Raw genomic sequence first — 25,239 nt, 5'->3', positions numbered from 1 at the left:
ATAAATCAAATTAAATTGAAATAAATAAAAAATTAAATAAAAATTTTAATTCAATTCAATTAATTTTTTTAATTTGAATCGAATTCGCCAAACTGTTATAACTATGTAGAGTGACAATTAAGACTAATTTTTATTAAAATTTTTATAATAAAAATATGTTAAATTTAATTTAAAATTATTTTTATTAAATTAAATTAAATTGAAATTATCGTTTACAAAAATTCCTAAAATTAATAATAATAGTAAAAGCTCGATTTTTTTTTTAAATATTTTTATTTGGCATGATTAGGCGTGTATACGTTACCGAAAAATGATTAGAGGTATATAATATTGCTTTCTTAATTTAATGAAGCCGGAAAAATCGGAACCATTCACATTGACATAATTTGACGGTTAATATTTTATGGCATTATTAATCAATCTATTATTTTGTTAATTAGAAAGGAGACAAACAAAAGTAAAATATTAAACAAATTAAAAAATAATGAAAGAATCCATTGTGATAAATATTTAAAACTATATTTATTTAGAAATGGTGTAATAATATATGAATTTAATATATAAATGCTTCAACGTAATTAGAAAATAGAAAAATTATTATTTAATTTCCTAATATAAGAGATTTTATTAATTAATTTTTTAATTTTAAAAAACATATTAAAATATTCTTAATATTTTAAAAATATCCTAATTAAATTTTTTTGTAAATCTTGTTTGTTAAATATTTTATTATTTAATATATGTGATTTTAAAAAATTTATTAATTAATCTCTTAAATTTTTTAAAAATTTACTAATTAATTTTTCTATATTAAAAGTATTTTAAATTTTTTTATAATATTTAACGGTTAAATTAATAAATTAATTAATACACTTTTTAAAATATTAAAATATTTTAATATATTTTTTAAAATTAAATAAGCAATCTATGAGTTTCTAAAAACTAAATAGCAATATTCTCTTAGAAAATACTATAACTTCCGTCTTATAATGTTGTATTTAAGATTTATATACCTAAATTAATAAAATTAATTAATCACCTTAATTTTAAAAAAAATTATAATAATTTATCTACAATACTCTTTAAAATAGTAATCTTTTTTCAATTATTATTATTATTATTATTATTATTATTATTATTATATAATTTAAAAAATAAAAAAGGTATATATAAAAATTAAAAATTAATATTAATTTAAAATTCTAAAATGATAAATCATTTGAGAATGTTTTTAAATGACAATTATTATAAAATGGTTGTAGCAATATATCGAATAAAAAATATTACCGAAATTTATTTCATAATTTTTATTTATTTTATTTTTTATATATATTAAAAAAATATTATTTATTAACATTTTAATTATATATTTATTTATAGACTTAATATGTATGAGAGATCTTACGGTCTATTACTCTAATTTCTATTTTAAAAAATTATACACATTTTAAAAATATTAAAAAAATATGTTTTTATCTCCATTTAATATGATTTATTTTATAAAATAAAAATTTTAATAAATTTTTAAAAATCATTCAAGATTTATATTTATTTTAAAATAAAAATTTTATAAATTAAAAAATTAAAAATTTTCATTTAAATAAAAAATTATTAAAAAATTAATTAAATTAAATTTCTGTAAGATCCTTGATTCTAGACGTTGAGAAAGCATAAAACTTGTACTTGGAGTAACACCCACTGTGTATATATATATATATAATATACTAAAATTTTATTTATTTGTAAAAAATAATTTATATTAAAAAAATATTTTTTTAATAAGATAATTTATTTTTCATTATTTAATATTTTAATTTAAAAAATAAAATTTATTAATAAATTTATATATAGAGATTTTAATCAGGATTTCAAATTGGAAATAAATTTATTTTTTTAAAAGAAAATTTTATTTTCTTTAAAATTATTTATTTTTTATTTAAAAAATATTTTTTATTAATTAAATTATTTAAATAATTCAAATGTAAGAAATATAAAAAAATATTTTTTGAAAAATAAACGAAAACTATATGGTAAAATATTGGTGGATATTTATTTTTTAAATTCTTTCTAAGAGTTCAAAATAAATAACCTTCATTTTTAAATTATGACTATAATAAGCTTCACTTTATATAATAATAAGTATCGCAACTGTAAAAATATATAAATTCACGTATTTATTATACACAATTTTAATGAATATGCTTTTTGATATACGAATTCAATTTAGATGACTATTTTTACATTAATATATAAGAATAATTTATAGTTTTGTATTTAAAATTTAATAAAATTTATAATTTTTATTTCTATTTTTAATTGAATATAATTTAGTATATGAGTTTTTATTTTATTAATAAAATAAATTTTAAGAAATGAAATTTATTTTTTTTTTAAAGTTGGGACTAAGTTGCAAATTTTATTAACTTTAAGGGATTATATCGTAAATTATCAAGCGTATAAAGGGTGGAGTGGAGGACGAGTATATTTAGGCGTGTTCCTGTTCGTAGAAACGAAGGATTGAAGTGAGAAAGGGGTTTGAATAAAGGAGGGAGGGATGGAGAGAGGAGTTTTGGGTGGAAATTATCCATACGAAAATGGAGTGGTGATGAGCAGAGATCCAAAGCCAAGGCTTCGATGGACTGCTGATCTCCATCATCGATTCGTTGATGCTGTTACCAAACTCGGCGGACCTGATAGTAAGTTTCTCCTTCCTCTTCTGTTCACTCTTTTTTCCATTTCTAAATCTTACACCCTGTTTGGCAATCAGACTCAGGGAAGGAAACAGGATATTCATACATTTCATTGCTTATTTTCCTTCCTTTTCTTGCCTGAGACTCATAGGAAACTTAAAATCTTTCTCATATGTAGAGATTCAATTTGTGCCTATTTTCTCCCAACTTCTGAAACTATAAAAATTTCTTAATTATCTTATTCTTATTAACGTATTTTATTTAATTAACTTTTTATTTTATTGAATTTTGAGCTAAATTGAGCATAAATTAACACTTATATAAAAGTTAATTATCTTAATTTCTGAATTAAATAAAATAAATTTAAATCAAATATTAAGAAATTGAATTTTTCTATTTTGTGCCAAATGTAAAAAAATTAAGAAATTTAACTAAAAATTTTGCTTTTTATTCTGAATTGTTTTATTCTAAAAATTTTACTTTTACATTATTGAGCTAAATCAAAATTAATCACTTTATTTTTGAAATTCAATAATTAACTTCTTTTATTTGGATGTTGTCAAATTAGAGTTTCATTCATTAAAATAATATATATTTTTTAATTTTATAAATTTAAAATATAAGCACGACTATTTAGTTTTAAGAAATTTAAGTACTTAATATTTATTTTATCATAATCCAATGATTAATAATACTATATATTAATTTGGGGGTATTTTCATTATTTTAAAAATAATTAACAAAAAATTAAACATAAAAAATTCAATTTAACAGACTCAAAATATATAGATTAAATTATTAAAATAAAAAATATACATTATTTTGGCATATTTTAGCGACCTAAAAGCAATTTATTTATTATTAACATTGATATTTATGGCGTGACTAATTAATTACTTTGAATTGGGATTTCTTAGAAGCAACCCCAAAGTCAGTACTAAGGTTGATGGGATTAAAGGGTTTGACACTATACCATTTAAAGAGCCATTTACAGGTAAAAGAAATTTTAATATAATTATAATAATAATCTCACTCTGTTTTTGTAGGTTTTGTTTTTGTCAGAATTATAAATACTTATATTCTTATTATTCCCTGATGTGCAGAAATACAGACTGGGACAACAGCAAGCTAAAAAACAAACTGCTAAAGAACAGACAAAAGAAAGTGGTACTTATTTTATTCTAATTTATTATTATTATTATTTAAAAGTGTTTGTATTTTAGTAAAATTAACCATAACTCTCATCTTCTCAAATTATTAACCGGTTAGTTCTGCGGTTAATTTTAAAGACTAAATAGTTTTTACTTTGAAATTACACGAGTGAATCTAATAATTAACGAATGAATGCTTAATTTTGAGAAAGTTTAATTTAGTTAATTTTATTTCCTGCTTAAATCAGTTTAAAATTTTAATTTAAACTCAATGGAGTTTAAAAATTAAAAAAATTACATATCCTTAATTCATTAAATTTATATATAAAACAATAATTCAAGAAATTTAGTTCTAAAAATTTTATTTTTAGACAAAATTGAGTTTCAATTAAAATTTCTAGATAATTTGGAAAAAATAATAAAACTCATAAAGTTTAAATTTTTTTGAGCCAATACACTTAAAAACAATACTGAATTGAATAGCTCAAATAAGTATAAGGATGAAATTAGATATTTAACCTTTAATAAACTTAATAGTAAATTGGATTATAAATAGAGGGCTTTATAGCAAAAAATTTAATACCCTTGTGTATTACTCAATTAGGGAGTTCCTACGTAAATTTCAGCAATCACTCCTCAGCAGTAAGTACCAGTTCCTCTGCAATTGAGATTCAACAAGGCCCAGGGTGCGTATTTTCCAGCCATTTCTCTCTCAGATTTTCTTTCTGTATTTAATTTTCTTCTGTTTAATTAATTAATTAATGGCAATAATACTAGTCGCACATTTTCTTACTTAAATGCTTTTCATTATTATGATAATAGTGAATTTCAGCTCAGTGATATTAGAATATTTTTAAGATTATAAAATACTAAATTTAATTTTTGATCTTTGTCAATTAACAAAAAAAAATTGTCCTTTTTGGTATGAGTAATTTTATTATAGAAATTTGTAATATATTTCCGTGTACCAAAAATGTGTTCCACACTATCATAAAAAATAAAGGGTAATTTTTTTATCATATTAATTTCTTTTAAATATGATGGTTAATTATATATTTTTAGTTAAATAAATTCATCTCGTAATTATTAAGAATATAAATTTATTTACGATTTAATTCTTAATAATTTTGTTCATTAATTTTATCATTAAAAATATTAAATTTAATTTTTTAATTCAAAATTTCCCGTAAATTATTATTAAAATATTAAATAAATTTAAATAAAATCAAATAAATGGAAAAGAGCATAAATTACATTTTAAAATTTCATATAAGTGATAGACTTATTTAATTTTTTAATGATAATTAATAAATAAATTTAAATTAAAAAAATAATATTTGATATTTTAACTCAAAGAAATTGTTTATTTATAATTTATGATTAAAAATATATATAAGAATATACACATAAGTTGATATTCTCCTTTTGTTTTCATTCTCTCTCACACATATGTTCTCTTTCTCTCACACGTATATTTTCTTCTCTCTCTTTCTAACTTCTTATATAAGTTTTGTTTGAAATAAATCATAAAAAGAATAATGCAAGTAAATTTTTACACAGCCATACATGTTTTATATTTTTCTCCATATGAAAATTTTTTAAATTAAATTCCTTTGATTTTAAACATGAAAGTTGAAAAAAAAAACTGAATTCTTATAAATTTTTTGATTTTAAACATGAAAATGGTGTGTATGTGACAAAAAAGGAGAGAGTAGGATGTGTGTGAGAAATAGTATATACGTATATGATTTTTTTTTTCTCAAATCATGCCTTTCATATCTTAACTGATTTAATAAAACAACTGATTTTTTTATAAAATTTAAATTAATAATAATAAATATAGAAGTATAAATTAATGAATAATTTTATTAATAAATTTTATAAATAAAATTTTATGAAAAATAAAATAATTTTATTCATAAACAATCAATAACAACTAATTTAATAAAATTTAAATTAATAATAATAAATAGAAAAGTATAAATTAATGAATAATTTTTTATTAATAAATTTTATAAATAAAATTCTGTGAAAAATAAAATAATTTTATTCATAAACAATTTATCAATTAAGTTAGCTTAAAAATGTGCGGGAGAAGGAGAAAGACAAAGGTGCAAAGGGACAAAATGAAATAAAATAAAATTGTGGAAATAAATAAACAAATATCAAAGTCACGGGGCAGCAAATAAAACAGAATTGGCTAGAGAAGTAGGAATTTCTGAGAAGTGTTAAATTAAGTCTCGTTTTGGTTGGCTATATATATCAACGTCTTACCATCGAACAGTAAATAAATTAACTATTCTAATCCAAGTTAGTAAAGTTTTATAGTAAAAATTTATTTTACAGCAGTCTTACAATAAGATTCTCTTGGGTGCAGGCGAGATACCCAGTTTATTTTTTTTTTGATAGCTTGAGTTTGTAATTATTAATTATTAATTATATTTGATGATAGTAAAATAAAATGTATGTCAATTTCTGTAGTCCTAAGTTGAGGGAGTAAAATTGTTAGGGATGTTTGCTTTATATATTTATATTTTATGAGTCTTTGCCCTTTGCAGTCACAATAAATTTCTTATAAACATTTTGTTACATGTATAAATTGATACTTTATTATTAAATTGAATGAACTAATACTATATGATGTATTTTCAAAACAGAGAGCTCCCAGTTACAGAGCCACTGAAGTCCCAAATGGAAGCACATAAGAGATTAGAAGAACAACTTGAGGTGCAACTTTCATACGTGGAGGCCTTAAAGCCCTCATATATTTTTATTTATTTATAGTTGATATTAGGAAATTGGAAAAAAAAAACTGTGTTTCAGAAAAAAAAAACTATTGAAAAAAAAATATTTTAATATTTATATTTAAAATATTTTAACAGCTAAAACTAATAGAAAAACTAATTACTAGATTTTATAAAATTTTAGAAATATTTTAATGTATTATTTAAACTCAGATGATCACGAAATGAGTTTAAGTATACTTCTCGAATGCTAATACCAAATGGACTTTGAGGTTTTGTTGTATTTTTTTTTTCCTTTTACTTTCTTAAAGATATTTCTTGTTTGTTTCCAAACAGGTACAGAAAAAACTACAAATGAGAATAGAAGCACAAGGGAAGTACTTGCAAGAAATATTAGAGAAAGCCCAAAAGAGCCTATCACTTGATATGAAATGCAATGGTAATAATCTAGATTTGGCTCTATCTAATCTCATTCAAAGCATGAATGAGGAAGGAAGAAAAGATAACATCACTGACTTAAAAGATATTTACAACAAGGAAAATCCTTGGGCTTTCTATATCAGCAAACAAGGAGAGAGAGAAGAAATCAATGATTTGGAGCACAAGGTTGAAGCTCATCCCATTCATTTAGACTTAAACACAAAAGGTACCTATGATTCGCTTTCTGTAAATGGATCTACGATAGGAACTCAACATGCTTTCATATAAGAGATGAGAAATTCAAGCTATTTCATGTAATGTATACAACATAGTATGTTATATATGGCCTTAGAACTTCCATCTCCTATTGGCTACCTTTTAAAGCAATAATTCTAATAAGGTATTTATTTATTTTAGTACAATTATTACCGACTGATATTCAAACTTAAAACATGAAAATAGTAGAGACAACTTTAGTATGTTAAACTATAATTATTTATAAATAAGCTCTTTTATTTTTACAAGTTAATGCATAAATGTTATAATTTTTAATGAAAATGTAAGGGTTTAATCAATAAATAGTTATAATATATATGGATCAAACTGTAGAAATTAAAATTATTTTTAGAATATAAGGATTTATTCTCAAGTAATTATAATATTAGAAATCAATTTGTATAAATATTAGAGTGGAATTAAAGGACTACACTTTAAAGACTTCATTGTTTTAAACTAAAAATATGATAAAGAAATTTTAGTAATTTTTTTAGAATTAACGATAATTTAATAATAAATCTAATAATAAGAACTAATTAATTCAATAAGTGAATTTTCAAAACATACAGACTAAAGCAAAATTTTCATTAAATTATAGAAATTAAATTGTAATTTTCCATTTTCAGTTATTTATTGGATTCAATGGAAGCCTAATCTGCTAGAATAATAATTGTAGGCTACACTTCTATATCAAAATACATAGATGGAGTGATAAGGCTTGTAACATAATAAAAGATTGTTAAATGAACAAATCTTATAGGAAACATGATTTAATCCAAAATCTCAAAAAACAAGATTCAATCCAATGATAAAAGAAAGCAAGTAATACTATATTTTGGTAAATAGTAGCGGTGGTTGAGTTAGTTGAATTATTATGGAAAAACTATCACTTAGTCTTTACGATATGGAGTAATTTCACTAGTTAGTTCTTTAATTTTGAAAAATGCATTGAAACATTTTTAACATTTTAAAAAGTATACTAATTAGTCTCTCTACTAGTTTTAGCTGTTAAGTATTGCAAAAAAATATAAAATGCCCTGATACGGAAAGACTAATTAGTAAACTTTTTATAAATCTGAGAGAATAACTAATAAATTTTTCAATATCATAGAGATTAAATAGTAAAATATGTAAGGACAAAATTAATGAAGTCACTAACTAGTTGACTTTTTAAAACGTTAAGAATATTTTAATACATTTTTAAAAATCGAAAGACTAATCAATGAGTTTTTCCATATCATAAGAATTAAATAGTAATTTCTCAATTATTAAAACAGTTTGAATTAATATATTAAAAGGGTCATTGATAAAAAAAATTATAACTTTGTGTTTAATCACAATTATAATAAAAAAATTTTAATTTTTAATACCAAAACCTCAATTTTTAAATTTATTACAATTATAGCTATTTTTTAGATAATTTATCAAATTGAAAAAAAAATTTAAAACTTTATATTTAATTATAATTATGATCAAACTTTTTAATATTATATTTAAATTTTTCTAATTTTTTTATAATTATAATCAATTTTTAAAATAATTTTAATCAATTTTACATTAAAGATCATGTCATGTCATGCATTCCTTATTTATCTTTTTAAATCAATTATAAGACACAAGACCAATCTTTTCAATAACAAATATGGACCAAAACAACTTATGCTTGTGTTAGTTCTTAGTTCTGCCTGACTTTTCGGCACCATTGCTACCTTATCCTTTTGCTATACTTGAATGAAGGATAGTAAATAAAAGAAATCAAGCAGTTATAAAATTGTTAATCCATTAGGCTGGTTCTCATGCTGATGCAACATCGTAATGGTCTATATATGTTATTTCCATCTTTTGTTCCCAGAGGAAAAGGAACATTTTCAAGAGGCAGCATTAACATGGCATTGCAGTAATATAACATACAATTATTGTAATAACTACTTGACTAGCATTCACAGACTTAATCTGGTGGTAAGTGTATCTGGATAAATTTGAGAGGTCTAATGTTCTACTCCCCCAATCTCCAATTTTCATTTAAAAAAAAAAAACTACTTGACTAATTCCCATTTAATATTTTCCATAATATTTGTATACCCCTATCATTCAATATTTTCCATAATATTTGTATATCCCTATCACATAAATATAAAGAACTTTACTATCTCCGATTAATTTTTAAACCACCTCCATTAAAGGAAATAACTCTCTAAATTCCCTAAAGAACATCCCAAGAGTAAATCTCACTCTCATATAGAAGATCCAATGTTAAATTACCTTCTCTAGAGTAAATAACTCTCTAAATCCTTAAAGAAAATATCGAGAGAGTAAATTACATTATCACATACTCGGTATTTAAACTACTCCCATTGAAGTGAATAGCTCTCTAGATCTCTCAGAGAAAATATCTTGAGAGTAAATTCCACTCTTATACACTCGATGTTTAAGCCATCTTTACTAAAGCAAACAACTCTCTAAACCTATTGAGATTATTTCTGTAAATAGTCTAGATTTATAATGATAATTAGGGATATAATTGTGTGATATGATTGGGATATGATTAGGCTATAATTAGAGAATTAATTTATTTTCTTACCTAGTGTGTACTCTTGTAAGTAGTATATATATCCCAATTAGCTTGAGGGGAATAATAAAGTATTTTCTCTCAAATCTTCTGCTCTCTTTTTCTTCTTTTCATCAAAGTTTCATGGTATCAGAGCCAAGAAATTTGGTTCACCTTTGAGTTGCAGATCTGACATCTTGCTTTGGTGACTTTCTGGAAATCAATTAGTCTCACTAGCTAGCCCATTCTCCACGCCGGCCTCCGATCTACTTTCCAGCGAAGCACCACCTCTAGACGCGCTTCCACGGGCCACCCCGCACAGACTTGTTTTCGGCTACGCGCCGGCGCGTGCACCACTTTTCGGTGACCGTTTCACGTCGGCGATTCTTCTTCCAGCTTCGCCCAGCTCCGGCGACCAAAGCCCAGTAGGTCCGGTCGTCAGATCAGCTCGCCTTCACACGTCCTTCATCCACGCGCAGATGCGTGCACCACTTTCCGACGATTCTTCTCCCAACTTTGCCCGACGCCGGCGACCAAAGCCCAGTAGTTGCGGTCGTCAGATTTACTGTTCACAGGCGTTCTTTTTGGCATATTTGGCTCCTTTTTGCAGATTCGGGTCCCTACTCGGTCCCTTGTTGTTTCAGAATCTCTCTCCACATGTCTGAGAATCAAAACACCCTCAATACAGATTCAGATTCAGTCTCCATGGCCCAATCAAATATTGCCCATTCTGGTAATTCTTTTACTTATCTAACCAAGTCTTTACCCATTAGTTCATGGATCCTTGACTCTGGTGATTCTGATCATATCTCTGGTAATCCCTCTCTTTTCTCTACTCTTGTTTGACCTTCCACACCATCTAAAGTCACATTAGCTAATGGTTCACAAACTCAAGTTAAAGGGATCGGTAACGTATATCTCCTTCCTTCTATTCCCTTAAATAATGTTTTATTTGCCCTAGACTGTCCATACAATCTAATCTCTGTTAGCAAATTGACTAAAGATCTTCACTGTTCAGTCATTTTTACTACTGAATCTGTGGTTGTGCAGGACCAGAGTACTGAAAAGATGATTGGAGTAGGATATGAGCATAAGGATTGAACTATTTTTCCACTTCTAACTCTCCAATTGCTTTTGTGTCTTTCACTTCCGCTGAACTCATTCATAGTCGTTGGGGACATCCAAGTCTGAACAAGTTATAAAAATTGGTTCCTAGCCTCTCTTCCTTGCCTTCTTTAGAATGTGAGTCTTGTTAACTCGGGAAGCAAACTCGAGCTTCTTTTTTCAAGCGAATCAATAATAGGGCTAGTTCTATGTTTGACATTGTTCATTCAGATATTTGGGGTCCAAGTCTGGTTAGTACAATTAAAATTATTTTGTTACCTTTATTGATGACTATTCTCATTGCACTTGGCTTTTCTGATGAAGAATCATTCTGATTTGTTCCCTAATTTTTCAAAAGTTTTATGCTGAAATCCATAATCAATTTGGTGTTCGTATTAAGATACTGCGAAGTGATAATGCAAGAGAATATTTGTCTTTCTCATTCACTCATTTCTTGTCTATTCAGGGTATTACTCACCAAACTTCTTGCTCTTATACCCCACAACAAAATGGAGTTGCTGAATGGAAAAATTGGCATTTAATTGAAATAGCCCACACTTTACTCCTACATCACAATGTTCCGTTGCGTTTTTGAGGGGAAGCTGTCCTCACCGCCTGTTACTTGATTAACCGAATTCCTTCATCTGTTTTGCAGCATCAAAGTCCTCATTCTGTCCTATTTCCTAACCAAAATACCACCCAGTTGTCTCTGCGTGTTTTTGGATGTATATGTTTTATTCATGATCATACTCCTGGCAAAGACAAACTCCACCCCAAATCAGTTAAATTTGTCTTTCTCGGCTATTCACGGCTTCAAAAAGGTTACAAATGCTATGATCCTACTACTAACAGATATTTTGTATCTGCAGATATCACCTTTTATGAAACCTCTCCTTACTTTTCTTCTAGTCCAACACAAAACTTTTGTCCCTAGCGCTTTGCTTGTACCTCCGGCTCCTATTTCTTCTTTGCCGCAAGTGTGTCCATCTCCCACTCCTATGCCACCTCTTCAGGTCTATACACGTCGGTCTCACCCATCTGCTAATAACAATGATATTTCTCTCCCTAATGCAGGTACTTCTAATGACTCACCTTCCGTTCCGTCATCACCTACTTCGGTCATGCCTTCAACTACAATAGCTACTCCTCCTCTTGCTCTTTGAAAAGGTATTTGCTCTTCCTGAAATCCTCATCCCATTTATAATTTTGTGAGTTACTATCGTTTGTCTCCTTCCTATTATACTTTTGTCTTTCCATACCCAAGACAGTTAGAGAAGCATTAATTATCCTAATTGGTGTAATGCTATGGTTGAGGAAATGACTGCTCTGCATAACAATGAAACTTGGAAACTGGTATCCTTACCACCTGGTAAGTCTACTGTTAGTTGTCGATGGGTTTACATAGTTAAGGTGGGACCTGATGGCAAAATTGATCGCCTTAAAGCTCACCTTGTAGCTAAAGATTACACACAGATTTTTGGGCTTGATTATCATGATACTTTTTCTCCCGTAGCCAAAATAACTTATGTTCGCCTTCTTATCTCATTGGCTGCAATTAATCACTGGACCCTACATCAACTGGACATTAAAAATGCCTTTCTTCATGGAGAGCTCACTGAAGAAGTTTATATGGAGCAACCTCCAGGATTTGTTGCTCAGGGGGAGTCAGGCTTAGTATGTCATCTTCGGTGCTCTTTGTATGGGCTAAAATAGTTTCCAAGAGCATAGTTTGGACGATTTAGCACTGTAATTCAACAGTTTGGAATGTCTCGAAGTAATTTTGATTATTCTGTATTTTTTCGTCATAATGGTGATAGATGCATCTACTTGGTGGTCTATGTTGATGATATTGTCATTACAGGAAATGATCATGATGGAATCTCTCAACTTAAGCAACATTTGTTCAGTCATTTCCAAACTAAAGATCTGGAGAAACTGAAATATTTCTTGGGAATTGAAGTGACACAGTCTAAAACAGGTATTGCAATTTCTCAACGGAAATATGCTTTGGATATATTGGAAGAAACAAGCATGTTAGACTGTAGACATGTGGACACTCCCATGGATCCAAATGTTAAGCTTGTTCCTGAACAGGGGGAGCCACTTAAAGATCCTGCTAGATACAGAAGATTAGTGAGCAAGCTCAATTATCTCACTATCACACGACCAGATATTTCCTTTGTTGTAAGTGTGGTTAGTCAATTTCTTCAAACTCCATACAATAGTCACTGGGATGCAATCATTCGCATTCTTAGATATATCAAAAGAGTTCCAGGACAGGGTTTACTCTATGAGGACAAGGGTCACTTACAAATTGTTGGCTATTTTGATGCAGATTGGGTAGGTTCCCCTTCAGATAGATGATCTACTTCAGGATATTGTATTATGGTTGGAGGGAATCTCATATCCTGGAAAAGTAAAAAACAGAGTGTGGTTGCAAGATGAAGTGCAAAAGCATAATATCGAGCTATGGCTTTAGCAACATGCGAATTCATCTGGTTGAAGCAACTCCTTCAGGAATTGAAATATAGTAATACTGGCCAAATGAAATTAATATGTGCTAATCAAGCTGCCCTCCATATTGCATCAAATCCAGTTTTTCATGAGAAGACGGAGCATATAGAGGTGGATTGCCATTTTATTAGGCAAATGATTGAGTCTGGATGCATTTCTACTAGCTTTGTCAATTCAAATGATCAATTAGTTGATGTTTTCATAAAATCACTTCAAGGACCACGAATCGAGTATATTTGTAACAAGCTTAGAGGGCCTACATAACCAAAAAATTGAGTTACATTTGATAAGGAAGAAGACCTAATTTTTCTTTTTTTTAGATAATGAGGAATGGGTGTTATGCACTCATATTATTGAAATCATAAGTTAAAACCTCATATAGAAAAGAAGGAGGATATACCCTCCATTAAAGACCAAACCCTCCATTAAAGACCAAACATAGAAATAGAAGCCCTAGCAATCGTATGAGCTACCTGGTTCACTGACCTCTTAACAAAAACATAAGAACCATTCATAAACTCTCATAACAAAGCTTTATAATCTTTAACTACCAAGTCAAAATGTGATAAATCCAAATTATCTTGTCCCAAAGCATCAACCAAAATAAGACCATCAAATTCAAAAATTACCTTTGTAACTTGTATCTCCTTCATCCAACTAAGAACTTCCCTAAAACAGAGAGCCTCACCAACACAAGGGTCTCCAAATCCTTCTGCGCTTTTCATTAGACCCGCAACACACCTTCCTGCTTGCCATGCCCTATGACCACATCAAAATTGCAATTCACAAACCCCTCACCAGGTCCAGTCCACAGAACATGATAAGCCCTTTGACCGATTGCCATCCTTGCCAACCAATTGAAGATCTAAGCCAGCACCGTCTTGCATTCTCACTCTCGAATAACACGTGCTGAACTATTTCATTAGAATTACCATAGATCGGGCAATTAGAATTATCAAGAACATGTCACTTCTGCAGGTTTGCATTACACGGTAGAGTATCCATTAAACATCGCCAAACATGATGTTTGATTTTTAACAGAATCTTTGCTATCCAAATTACTGACCAAACCTCATCAGGTTGATGTTGGCGCTCCAAAATCATATTCATTGCCACCTTATATCCAATTTTGACCGTATATCTGCCATGCCTCTTAAAACTCCAAAACCATTGATCTTCATGAGCTATAATAGAAAGAGGAACCTGTTTAATTAAAGTTGCATCATGTTCCTCAAAAACTTCACCTATGAGCTTGGTATTCCATCCGCGTCCATCTAGAACAACAAATCTACGACAACAGCATTCTCAAAATCAATAAGAGGTGTTGTTTCAACAAATGGATTTTGCTCATTTACTAACCAAGGGTGTTTATATATCAAAGTAGATCCTCCATTACTAATCCTAAGAACAAGACCTAATTAGAGAAGAAAAATGAGAAGTAATTTGAAAGTAATTAAAAATAACGTATTAATCAAAAGACAATTATATTTGAAGGTAGTTCTAATACCATAAAGAATAAATACTAATGAATTATATATTGTGAATTATTGAAATAGGATATTTATAATGTTTCAAGATATGTACACACGAGAATATTAACCTTCCTTATTTAGAGATAGTTACAACAAATTAAGGTTACTATGAATAACTTTATCAAAAGTACTTCATTACTTCTTTAATAAAAAAAATAATCATTTAACTCTTATAATTGAATCAATCTAAGATTTTGTCAAAACAATTAAATTAATTTAACAAATTTGTTTATTGAATCAACATGACTAAGATTTTTTCAACATATTTTAGAAATGAAGGAAAAACAATTAAATTAATTTAACAAATTTGTTTATTGAATCAACATGATTAATCATGCTTATAGATAGATGGACATGATTATTCATGAGGTAAATAAATTGGTATAGATTTCAAATTATTTTGTATATTGTAACCGCTCGATCAAAATTGACCTAAATAACTTTTGAATTCATTCTTAATTCAAAATGATTAACCCAGATTATTTAATAATTTTTGCTAATTAATAATATATTCTTCTTAATTTTCTTAATCTATTGACGTGTAAAACATTTATTTCTCAAAGCCCAAAGCAGTTAGCCATCATATATATAAATAAAATAACACAAAAAAAATTGAAATCACCTTATTATTACATTATTATTATTGGCAAAATCAAGTGGGTCCAAGAACTAAAAATCAAGCTTATAGGAGATTGAGAAACACTCATCCATAGATAAAATTCATAGTGATTAAATGTAGATTTTTAAATATTCATCCATGCAAGTATACTTTACTTCTGGATAAAGACTCGAAGCTTCTTCTCCATCTTCTCCTATTTCAAAATTTGTCAAACATCCTTCATAAAAAAAATGATAAAAATGTCCAATTCCTGCTTGTTGTGCATAATCCACATCTGCAAATGGCAAATATTAAATTATTAATTTAAAAATATTGTAACATTAATCAAGTAAATATATTTTAACTAGAAAAATTCCTTGTTTCGTTTGACTTTTCCAAAACCTAGAGATAATAAACATGACTCGATAGCTAGGGCCATTTCAATCTTATGAAGCAATTCAATATTTGAATGTTTTTAAATTTAGGCTCCATTTGTAATGAAAAAGAAATACTTTTCTTCTAACTTTTGGGATACCTAAAAAATAAATAAGTGAAATTTTGAAATGAAAAAGTGATCATTTAATTCAAAAATACCTTATTAGTATTATTAAAATTTCTACATATAAAAATATTCATTAAGAATCGAGAGTTCATTTGTTTATAAATTCGCTAGCTGGCTTGTGAATATAGTTGTTCAATTAAATTACTCCTCACGGCTCATAATTTTTGTTCACTTTGCTTTTTCAAATATATTAAGAAAGATAGTTTTTTTTTTCTATCATATCCATCTTAAAGACATTAAATTTTATTAAAAATAATAAATATTTAAGAGATTTCTTAGAAATAAAATAAAATTAAATAGAGTTATAATACTCAATTTATATATTACTATAGTGCAAAACAAAGTAAATGGACAATAATTTTAGGATAGCCAAAAAGGAAAAGACCGAAAAAAATTATAAGACAAATGGAATGCTTAAATTTTAAATATAATATTTTTAAACTAATTAAAACTCATGAGGATTGTAAATTAATTGATCTACAATGAGTTAATCGAGATTGAACTTGATAAAAGTTCAACTCGTTTTAACTTATTTGTTAAAATGAACCAAACTTGATATTTAATTTAAATTCAGCTAAACTTGAAAAAATTTTAATAAATCAAACTTAAACTCTAGAAAATTTAGTTTTGCTTGATTCATTTCCACCTTAATCATTGAATTATCATAAATCATTGAATTATCATGCATTTATGTTCTAAATCTATATGAAAAAAGAAAAAAAAAAGCCAATCATTACCATTCATGGAGGCTAAGAATTGTTCTCCAGAAATGCTAATATTTTGTAGTTTGGTACCGCTGAGCTTCTCCCATATCTCAACTAGTTGTCTTTGAGAGAGGATGTTTTCTGGCGGCCTTAAGTACAATGTTTTATTCAATGTTCGATGATCATCTATTGTCTTGATTGTGTATGTTGCAATATCATCTTCATCCACAAAAACAGCTACAAACAAAACATATTATTCAAATAATGTAAATTTTTTTGTGTTTTTTAGATAAATTAGCTAATATTAGTAGATATAGAACTTAATAAATGAAATTTTAATTAACTGATATGGAGTGGTCTCTAGATTAACATGCATGCAAATTAGGACATAACATGTAAATACCTTTAACGTTGCCATCTCCATAGAGATAGACTTTGTCGGTTGGAGGAGTGAGCGTGTTAAGTTGACAGAGGTTGCCAACGAAGTAGCCGGCAAAGCAGTTGGCAGAAATATAAGTGAAGGGGATGTTAGCCTCTTCTATTGCCCTTCTCACTACCATTTTCTGATCAAATGACTCTCTTCCTGGTTCAAGTGCATGTTCCATTTTTGATGGGTCTGTACCAAATTCTGAAGGCAAGAAACGCTGCAACATAACAACTACAGATTATGATATATACATTTTTTTGAAGTTTAAAAATCTAATTGTTTTATTTTTTTTCAATTATATATATAGGAGTACTATATAATATAAATGTTAATTTGATTCCAAATTAATAAGAAAGTTCCATGTGTTGTTTTTTGTTTAAATAAATTAATAATAATAATAATTAGAAAAGAAATTTACAATTCTTTATACAAAAAAATTAGTACTTTGTCTCTACATTTTAAGAATGATAACAATTTTTTATGTATTTTAAAAATTAGACTATTTAGCACACTTAGATATTTCTATTTATTTTGTCCTTAATATTTTAAAATAATTATTATTTAGTCTAAAAAAAGTAATTTGCTATGAATATAACAAAATGGGTCACATCAGACCTAACTGTCCAAAAAGCAAAAAAAATAAAAGCAAAGAAGACAAAAGAAAAAAAATTATGGCGGCAGTATGGGATACAACTGATGAGAGTTTAAGCAATATTTTAAAAGAAAACAACGAAGTTGATCTTTGCTGTATAGCTATTGAAGAAGTCGCTGAATGTTTGAAAATGAAAGATATTAAAGTAATCGAATCTGAACTATTTAATGCAGAAGAGTCAGAACTTGCTTTTGCTAAAATTTATGATGAGTATAAAATCTGTAAAGGAAAATGTGCATCATTGAAACTTGAAAATATATATTTGGAATTTGAAAATATTTCTTTAAGTATAGTTTTAAAAACAAATTTAAATGATTCTATTTAATGATTTGAAAAATGAGCTAGAGATTTCAAAACAAAATTGTGAAAATCTTTTGGAGGAAAAAAGAGTTCTTGAGACAAAAATAAAATTTTTGCCAAATGATCTAGCAAAATTTAGAAAAGGAAAATCTTTTCATCTAGTGGTTGGATCATAAAGAATTTCTGAAGAAAAATTTGAAATTGGATATAATCACTTTGCAAATCATAATAAATATAGAAATTATTTTGTAAGAGTTTCATCACCTTCTCTTCCTATAATCACATGTTTTTACCATAATAAAAAATGTCATATGGTTGATTCATGTCCTATAAGAAGAGACAATACAAAAGAGAAAATATAAAGATGAAACAAATAATATGACATGCTGACACTGAATGTTCATGTCACATGATTGGAGATAAGACTTTATTTAGTAAGCTAGTGATGAAATTAAAAGGATTAGTTAGATTTGGAGTTAACGAGAGAGCACAAATCCTTAGAAACGGGATTATTGAACACAAGTCGTGCATTATAAATGTAGCACTTGTTTAATGTTTAAATATAACTTGCTGAGTGTAATTCAACTTTATGACAAATGATTTAAGGTAACATTTCTGACTACACATTGTGAAATAATTTATATAAATGAGAATGCCGTGTTTATATCATCTAGAATATATAATATATATCTGCTTGATCCTGGATGTTTTAAAAATATTGAAAAGAAATGATTTGCTAGTTTTAATAATAATAGTTGGTTATGGTAAGGAAAATTAGGTCATGCAAGCATGTACCTAATTTAAAACTTTCAAGAAAAAATCTTGTATGAGACTTGTTAAAATTGAATTTCAAAAAAAACCATCCTTGTAAAACTTGCTCAATAGAAAAATAAATTAGAGTTTTCTTTTAAATCAAAGAATGAAATTCCAACATCAACACTTTTAGAGTTGTAATATCTTGACTTGTTTAGTCCAATAACTCCCACAAGCTCTGGTAGAAAATCTTATACCTTTGTAATTGTTGATGATTATTCAAAATTTTCTTAGGTTTTCTTTTTGCCACATATAGATAAAACTTTTAATGTTTTTAAAATCTTTTGCAATTGTGTTTAAAATGAAAAAAGTTATTACATTACATTTTTAAGAAGTGACCATGAAAAAGAATTTAAAAATCACATGTTTAATAACTTTTGTTCAAAACATGGTATATTTCATAATATTTTTCGACTCTAAGAACTCCACAAAAAAAAAAAAGAGTTGTTGAGAGAAAAAAATAGAACACTGTAAGAAATGGCTAGAGCTATGCTAAATAAAAATCATATTTCAAAATATTTTTAGGTCGAGACTATAAACACATCATGATATACTACTAATAGAGTAACTATAAGAGCATTGTTGAAGAAAATACCTTATGAATTATGGAATGGTAAGATGCCAAACATATCATACTTGCAGGTCTTTGGGTGCAAATGTTATGTTTTGAACAACAAAATGCACTTTGGTAAGTTTGAGGTAAGATTTTTGAAGAAATTTTCTTAGATATTCTTCGATAAACAAAGTTTATAGATTTTTAATAGAAAGAGTTTGGTAGTTGAAGAATCCATTAATGTGATTTTTTATGAATCTAATCCTATTTTAGAAAAGAAAGACTATGGTGAAGTTAATTTTGAGTATATTTTTAGTAACAAGAAAACAAACGAGATAAGTGTAAATGAACAAAATATAAAAACTTAAGTTGATCATCAAAGAGAAACTTCAAATGATGGAAGGAAAAAAAGTGAAGAACAACAACCAAATGTGGAAAAATTGCGAATCAATGATCAAACTCTTGCAATTAAGAAGAAATATTTTTCAGACACTTATTTAAGAGATATGCTCTCTTAATAAATTCTTAATGAAAATATTGATTTTTTTAGAGTATTTAAAAACTTGTCTTCAAACTTTTCATTCAAGGATATGTTCTTCATTGGCAAATCTTTTATTTCTCATCTTAATAGCATTATGTTGTAATTGCTGAGAGTGTTTCTTTGTGAACCAAAATCTATATAAAGTTGATAAAGTGTATGCATTCACTTGATAAGTTTAAAGTTTGAAAGTGATTCAAATGTTTAAAAATCTACAAGCACCTCAAAAACTTACTGTGGTATAAAAAACTGTTATCTTGCATATGTAAAAGAGGTTTAGTAGAGTGAAGACTTAAGAAAGGCCGGATGCAAGCTGTATTTGCTGAATCACTATAAAATTTAGAGTAAAAACTAAAAAATTGGTGAAAGTGACCAATTTACCCCTCTTAGTACTTAGTTTGGGACAACAATAATTTTTCACAATTACATTTATCGATTTTATCCTTTTCGATTAGAATATTATGATTTAATTTATATAAAAAAAATTTGATAGTTTCACTTTATTTGACAAAATAGAGTTTTCCCTCTAACACCGTTAATAAATGTTGAAATTCACATTTAAAATTTAAAAGTAAATTATATTTTAATTTTTATGTTTAGTAAAATACAGGGTGAGAGTATTCAGTTCAAATCGAAATAACCAACCGATTTGAATAAATTTAAAATTTTGATTTTATTTTTTATTTTTTCAATTTAGTTTGGTTTCAATTTTTAAAAAATTTAATTATTTCAGTTGGATTTGATTTTGGTAAAAAAAAAATTAGTAAAATCAAATCGTACTAAATCGATTTGTTAGCAATAATATATTATTTTGAAAATATAGAAATCATACTATAATCCAAGGTTGAAATACTCTAATTTAATCTTAAAATAATAAAAAATAAGGTGTAAAAAATAATAAGTTCATTAAAAAGTCAAATCGATAGAACCAAATAGAACCAAATTGAATCACACTAGTTCGATTTAAAATAATTTCTGCCAGAAATTAGTTCGATTTAGTTTTCACAAATACTAAAATTTTAGTCTTTAATTTATTAGTTCAGTTTGATTTTTGAAGCAAACTGACCGAATGATCACTCCTAGTAAAATATATAATTTAGTTTGCATATTTTGAAATTTATTATAAAGTTTTTATTAATAAAATATTCCTTTTAGTTATAATTAATTTTTATATTTTATAAATTAATTTTTAAATATTATAATTACTAATAAATTTTTATATTTACAAATACATGTACTTATTAATACTTATTTACAAATTACATATTCTAATTTTTCATCAGATGGTTCATTAAATTAATGAATTTATTCTAAATTTTATGAATATTGTTAAGTACTATGAATTTATTTTAAACTATAAGTACTGTGTATATGAATATGAATTATAATAATTATGAATGATATTTAATTTATATTGAATATATTTTTTAATTATAAATTATTTAAATTATATAAAAAAAATTAAATAAAAAAATTATTTTATTGACAATAATGAATATTATTAAAAATATAAATAATTTTATAACGACTTTTGTTGAATTGATTTTAATATTTTTGATGGAGTTATTACAGTTACTTTTCGTGGTTAATTATTTTTAACAGATTAGTTATAGATTCATTATTGGATGAATTCTGCTTTTTCGATAGATTTAGCGATGAACAAAATGGGTCGCTAATGTTTTCAACGAAATAATACGCCAATGCTTTCGACGGATTTCAGATATGTCAAACAAAACAAACAACAGGACTTTATGAGATAAATTATAAGACAGAAAATTTGTCACAAAAAATATCAGCAACGAATTTTAGACTATTAGCGACGGAAAATTCTGTCGTTGATAGTCCATTTTTTTGGTAGTGGTTATGTACATTTTGTGGAGTATTGTATTTATTTTATTTTGAACAAATTAATATTGAATTTGAGTTTATTATTGAATTTATTATAATTAATATTAAATTACTGCTGGGTTATGTACACTGATTTATATTATTATGGGGTTGTTGAGTTTTTAGATTATTAGGTTATCTATATTTATTAGTGTTGAATTATTTATATTGATTCTAAACTTAATTAATATTGAGTTATTGTTGAATTATTGGGTTCTTGTGTTTATTTTAAAAAATTAAAATCGATGTCGACTTATTATTAGTCTTGTTAAAATTCATTACTGTGAAGTATTGGGTTAGTATTAGATTATTTTGATTTATATAAATAGATTAATTTCTTTAAATTATTTTGAAATTATTTATATATATGATTTAATTTATATAAATGTATTTATTAGTTGTATTAGATTAATTGAGAGGTAATAATCATGAAAAAATAATGCCGCTAAATTTTCCGATGATCGTTCCATCGGAAATTCGTCACACAAAATTTCAAAAATAATTAAAAAAAAGTCACACAAGATAAGAAGAGAGAGAGAAAGAGAGAGAGCACCTTAACGTTTCCTGCTTCTTTGATGGCTTGAACAAGTTTGAGTTGCATGAGAAGGTTATGGGTTCGAAAATGCACACCAGAGATGGCACAGATGACGACATCAACCTTCTTCACAGCTTCAACTAAGGTGTTATGATCAGAAAAGGAAGCTTTAAGAAGATGAGCTCCTTGCTTCTTAAACGACAGCAGCGTTTGAAGCTTTTCAATATCAAGTCCTATCTCAGGCCTCTGAAGGACATAGGTTTTGTGACCTTGTTCTAAGCTTGCTTTCACAATCCTCCTCCCCAAGTACCCAGTTCCTCCAACTACTAGAACTTTGCTTTTCTCCATGATTTTTCCCTTTGCTTTTCTCTAGAGAGAGACTTTGCAAATGAAGCCGTTGCTTTCTGTTTGATATATTAATTAGTTTTCATGAGGATAAGGATACGTGTACGACTACTAGTTCTACACTTGTTAGTATTTGTTAGTGTTGGATTTTTCTTTAAAACGTTTTAAAAATTAAAAAATTTATAAATTATAAATATTATTTTTTTATTACATATTCTATTTAACTATTATTTTTTTCATAAATTTTATGACATTATATTAATAATTTTAAAATTTTATCTTTATCAATTATATTTTTTAAAATATATTTTCATTTTACTAAGATAAAAAAATTTATTATTTAATTCAGTAATATAAAAAAACTAATTAATTAATTCTTTAATTTTAAAAATAATATTAAAATAATCTTTAAAGTTTTAAAAAAATTAATTAATTAATTTTTCTATTAATTTTAATTATTAAATAATTTACTATTAAATTTCTATAATATAAAAAATTAATTAGTTAATTTTTCAAATTTTAATTAAATATATACTAATTAGTCTCAAGTTGAGAGCATATTAATTTTTTTACAAAAATTTACTATTTTATTTTGTAATATAAAAAAATTTATTTATTGATATCTTAATTTTAAAAATACTTTTAAATATTTTTGAGATATTAAAAATAAAATTATATTTATAAATATTTTTATTAATTTTAGTGTTTAAATATTTTATTATTTAATCTATATAATATAAAAAAATTTATTAATTGATTTTTAATTTTGTAAAAATATCTTTTAATTAGTTTTTTTGTATTAAAAATATTTTAAATTTTTTTTATATTTAAAACTAAAATTAATGAAAAAATTAATTATTAAATTTTTTAAAATCTTTAAAATATTTTAATAGATTTTTTAAAATAAATAGATTAATGAGTAAATTTTTCTACATAATAAATATTAAAAAGTAATTTTCTCTTTTTATAATATTTAATAATTAAAATTAATGGAAATTAATTAATAAATTTTAAAAATTTTAAAAATATTTTAATATATATTTTAAAATAAAAAAAAAACTAATCAATTTTTTATATAAGAAAGATCTATTAGTAATATTATTTGCTAAAATAATATTTTATACTTTATAAAAATAATTTATTATTTATTTTATATGTAATTATCTATAAAATTATTTATATTTTTATTTTATTATGAAAAATTATATTTTAATAAAGATTTTATTAGTTTTTATATAAAAATTCATAAACTTATTTTTATACAACCAATTTTTAGAAAATTGTTTTTAAAAAATAAGTAACAAAAATTAAAAAACAAACAGATTTTAGTTAAACAGACCCTAGATGATTCCATTTATTTTATAAAAAATATTTTATATTTAAAAAATATTTTTTATAGAATTTTTTCTAATAAAATAACTTTTTCAATGTCTACTTACAATACTAATGTTATTTGTATAGAAATTTAGTAATATTAATTAGATTAATTTTTAAAATCTAGAAAATATTTTTTTCTTTTAAAAAGGTCATTTTAAAAAAAATTGGTTAAGTTTCCTTTTGATATTAGTAATTTTTTTAGTGATTCAAATATTAAAAAGTAATAAAAATTTTATTACTGAAAAATATTTTTCACAAAATAAATGGAGACTTTAATTAGCACTAATAAACTTGCTATGCAAAAATTATAATTATTAACACCATTTGTTTTTTACATTACAATTAAATAATAAAATAAATTATTTTTTAAAATTAACTTTTTAAAAATAATTATACATGCTAGTTATTAATTTCTTGTAAACTAAATGATTTTGAAAATGATTTAATATCACTAAAAATAATGATGCAAATATGTAAATCTATTTTAGTGGCGAATAGTATTTAATTTAAATTGAATCGAATTAAATTAATTTAAAATTTTAATTTTAATTTAATTTTTTATTTATTTTAATTTAATTTAATTTTTAATTTTAAAAATTTTAGTTATTTAATTCAATTTTATTTTAATTAAAAAAATTAGAAAAATTGAATAGAATCTATTAATAATAATAATATATTATTTTTAATAATATAAATAGATTAAATAATAATTAAAATTTAGATATTTTAATTAAATTTTAAAATATTAAAAATAAAATATAAAAAATAAAAAATTTAATTAATTAAAATAAACCGAATCAAACGATTTAATTTAATTTAACTTTTATAAATATTAAAATTTTTATTTTTAATTTATTTAATTATTCCCTAATTAATCCAACCCACCCTTATTTATATTTAATTGATTGGTATGAGTGAAGGGTCAGTTGCAAATTCAGTAAATGTAAGAAATTGGACACGTGTAGGATA

General features: G+C 25.3%; 2 protein-coding genes and 1 pseudogene across 2 annotated transcripts; 2 read left to right on the top strand and 1 right to left on the bottom strand.

Annotated features, from left to right (window-relative positions):
- The first annotated feature begins 2,501 nt into the window (after positions 1-2,501).
- LOC110605029 (myb family transcription factor PHL11) lies at positions 2,502-7,427 on the top strand. Its single transcript, XM_021743322.2, has 6 exons — positions 2,502-2,696; positions 3,608-3,684; positions 3,794-3,857; positions 4,446-4,527; positions 6,499-6,568; positions 6,922-7,427. Exons 1-6 carry the CDS (start codon positions 2,555-2,557, stop codon positions 7,291-7,293), a joined length of 807 nt encoding a protein of 268 aa, XP_021599014.2. The 5' UTR covers positions 2,502-2,554; the 3' UTR covers positions 7,294-7,427.
- Positions 7,428-12,410: 4,983 nt separating this feature from the next.
- On the top strand, positions 12,411-14,110 carry LOC122722198 (annotated as a pseudogene).
- A 1,481-nt stretch (positions 14,111-15,591) lies between these two features.
- Positions 15,592-22,950, bottom strand: LOC110604749 (isoflavone reductase homolog). Its single transcript, XM_021743040.2, has 4 exons — positions 22,567-22,950; positions 17,247-17,487; positions 16,877-17,080; positions 15,592-15,872 (listed from the first exon to the last, which is right to left on the bottom strand). The coding sequence occupies exons 1-4, from the start codon at positions 22,894-22,896 to the stop codon at positions 15,709-15,711; spliced, it is 939 nt and encodes a 312-aa protein (XP_021598732.1). The 5' UTR covers positions 22,897-22,950; the 3' UTR covers positions 15,592-15,708.
- Positions 22,951-25,239: the final 2,289 nt, after the last annotated feature.

Source organism: Manihot esculenta, chromosome 17, assembly GCF_001659605.2.
Source record: "Manihot esculenta cultivar AM560-2 chromosome 17, M.esculenta_v8, whole genome shotgun sequence".
NCBI classification, from domain to species: Eukaryota; Viridiplantae; Streptophyta; class Magnoliopsida; order Malpighiales; family Euphorbiaceae; genus Manihot; species Manihot esculenta.
Note: the sequence above shows the minus strand (reverse complement) of the source record. Positions and strands in the feature narration are given on the sequence as shown.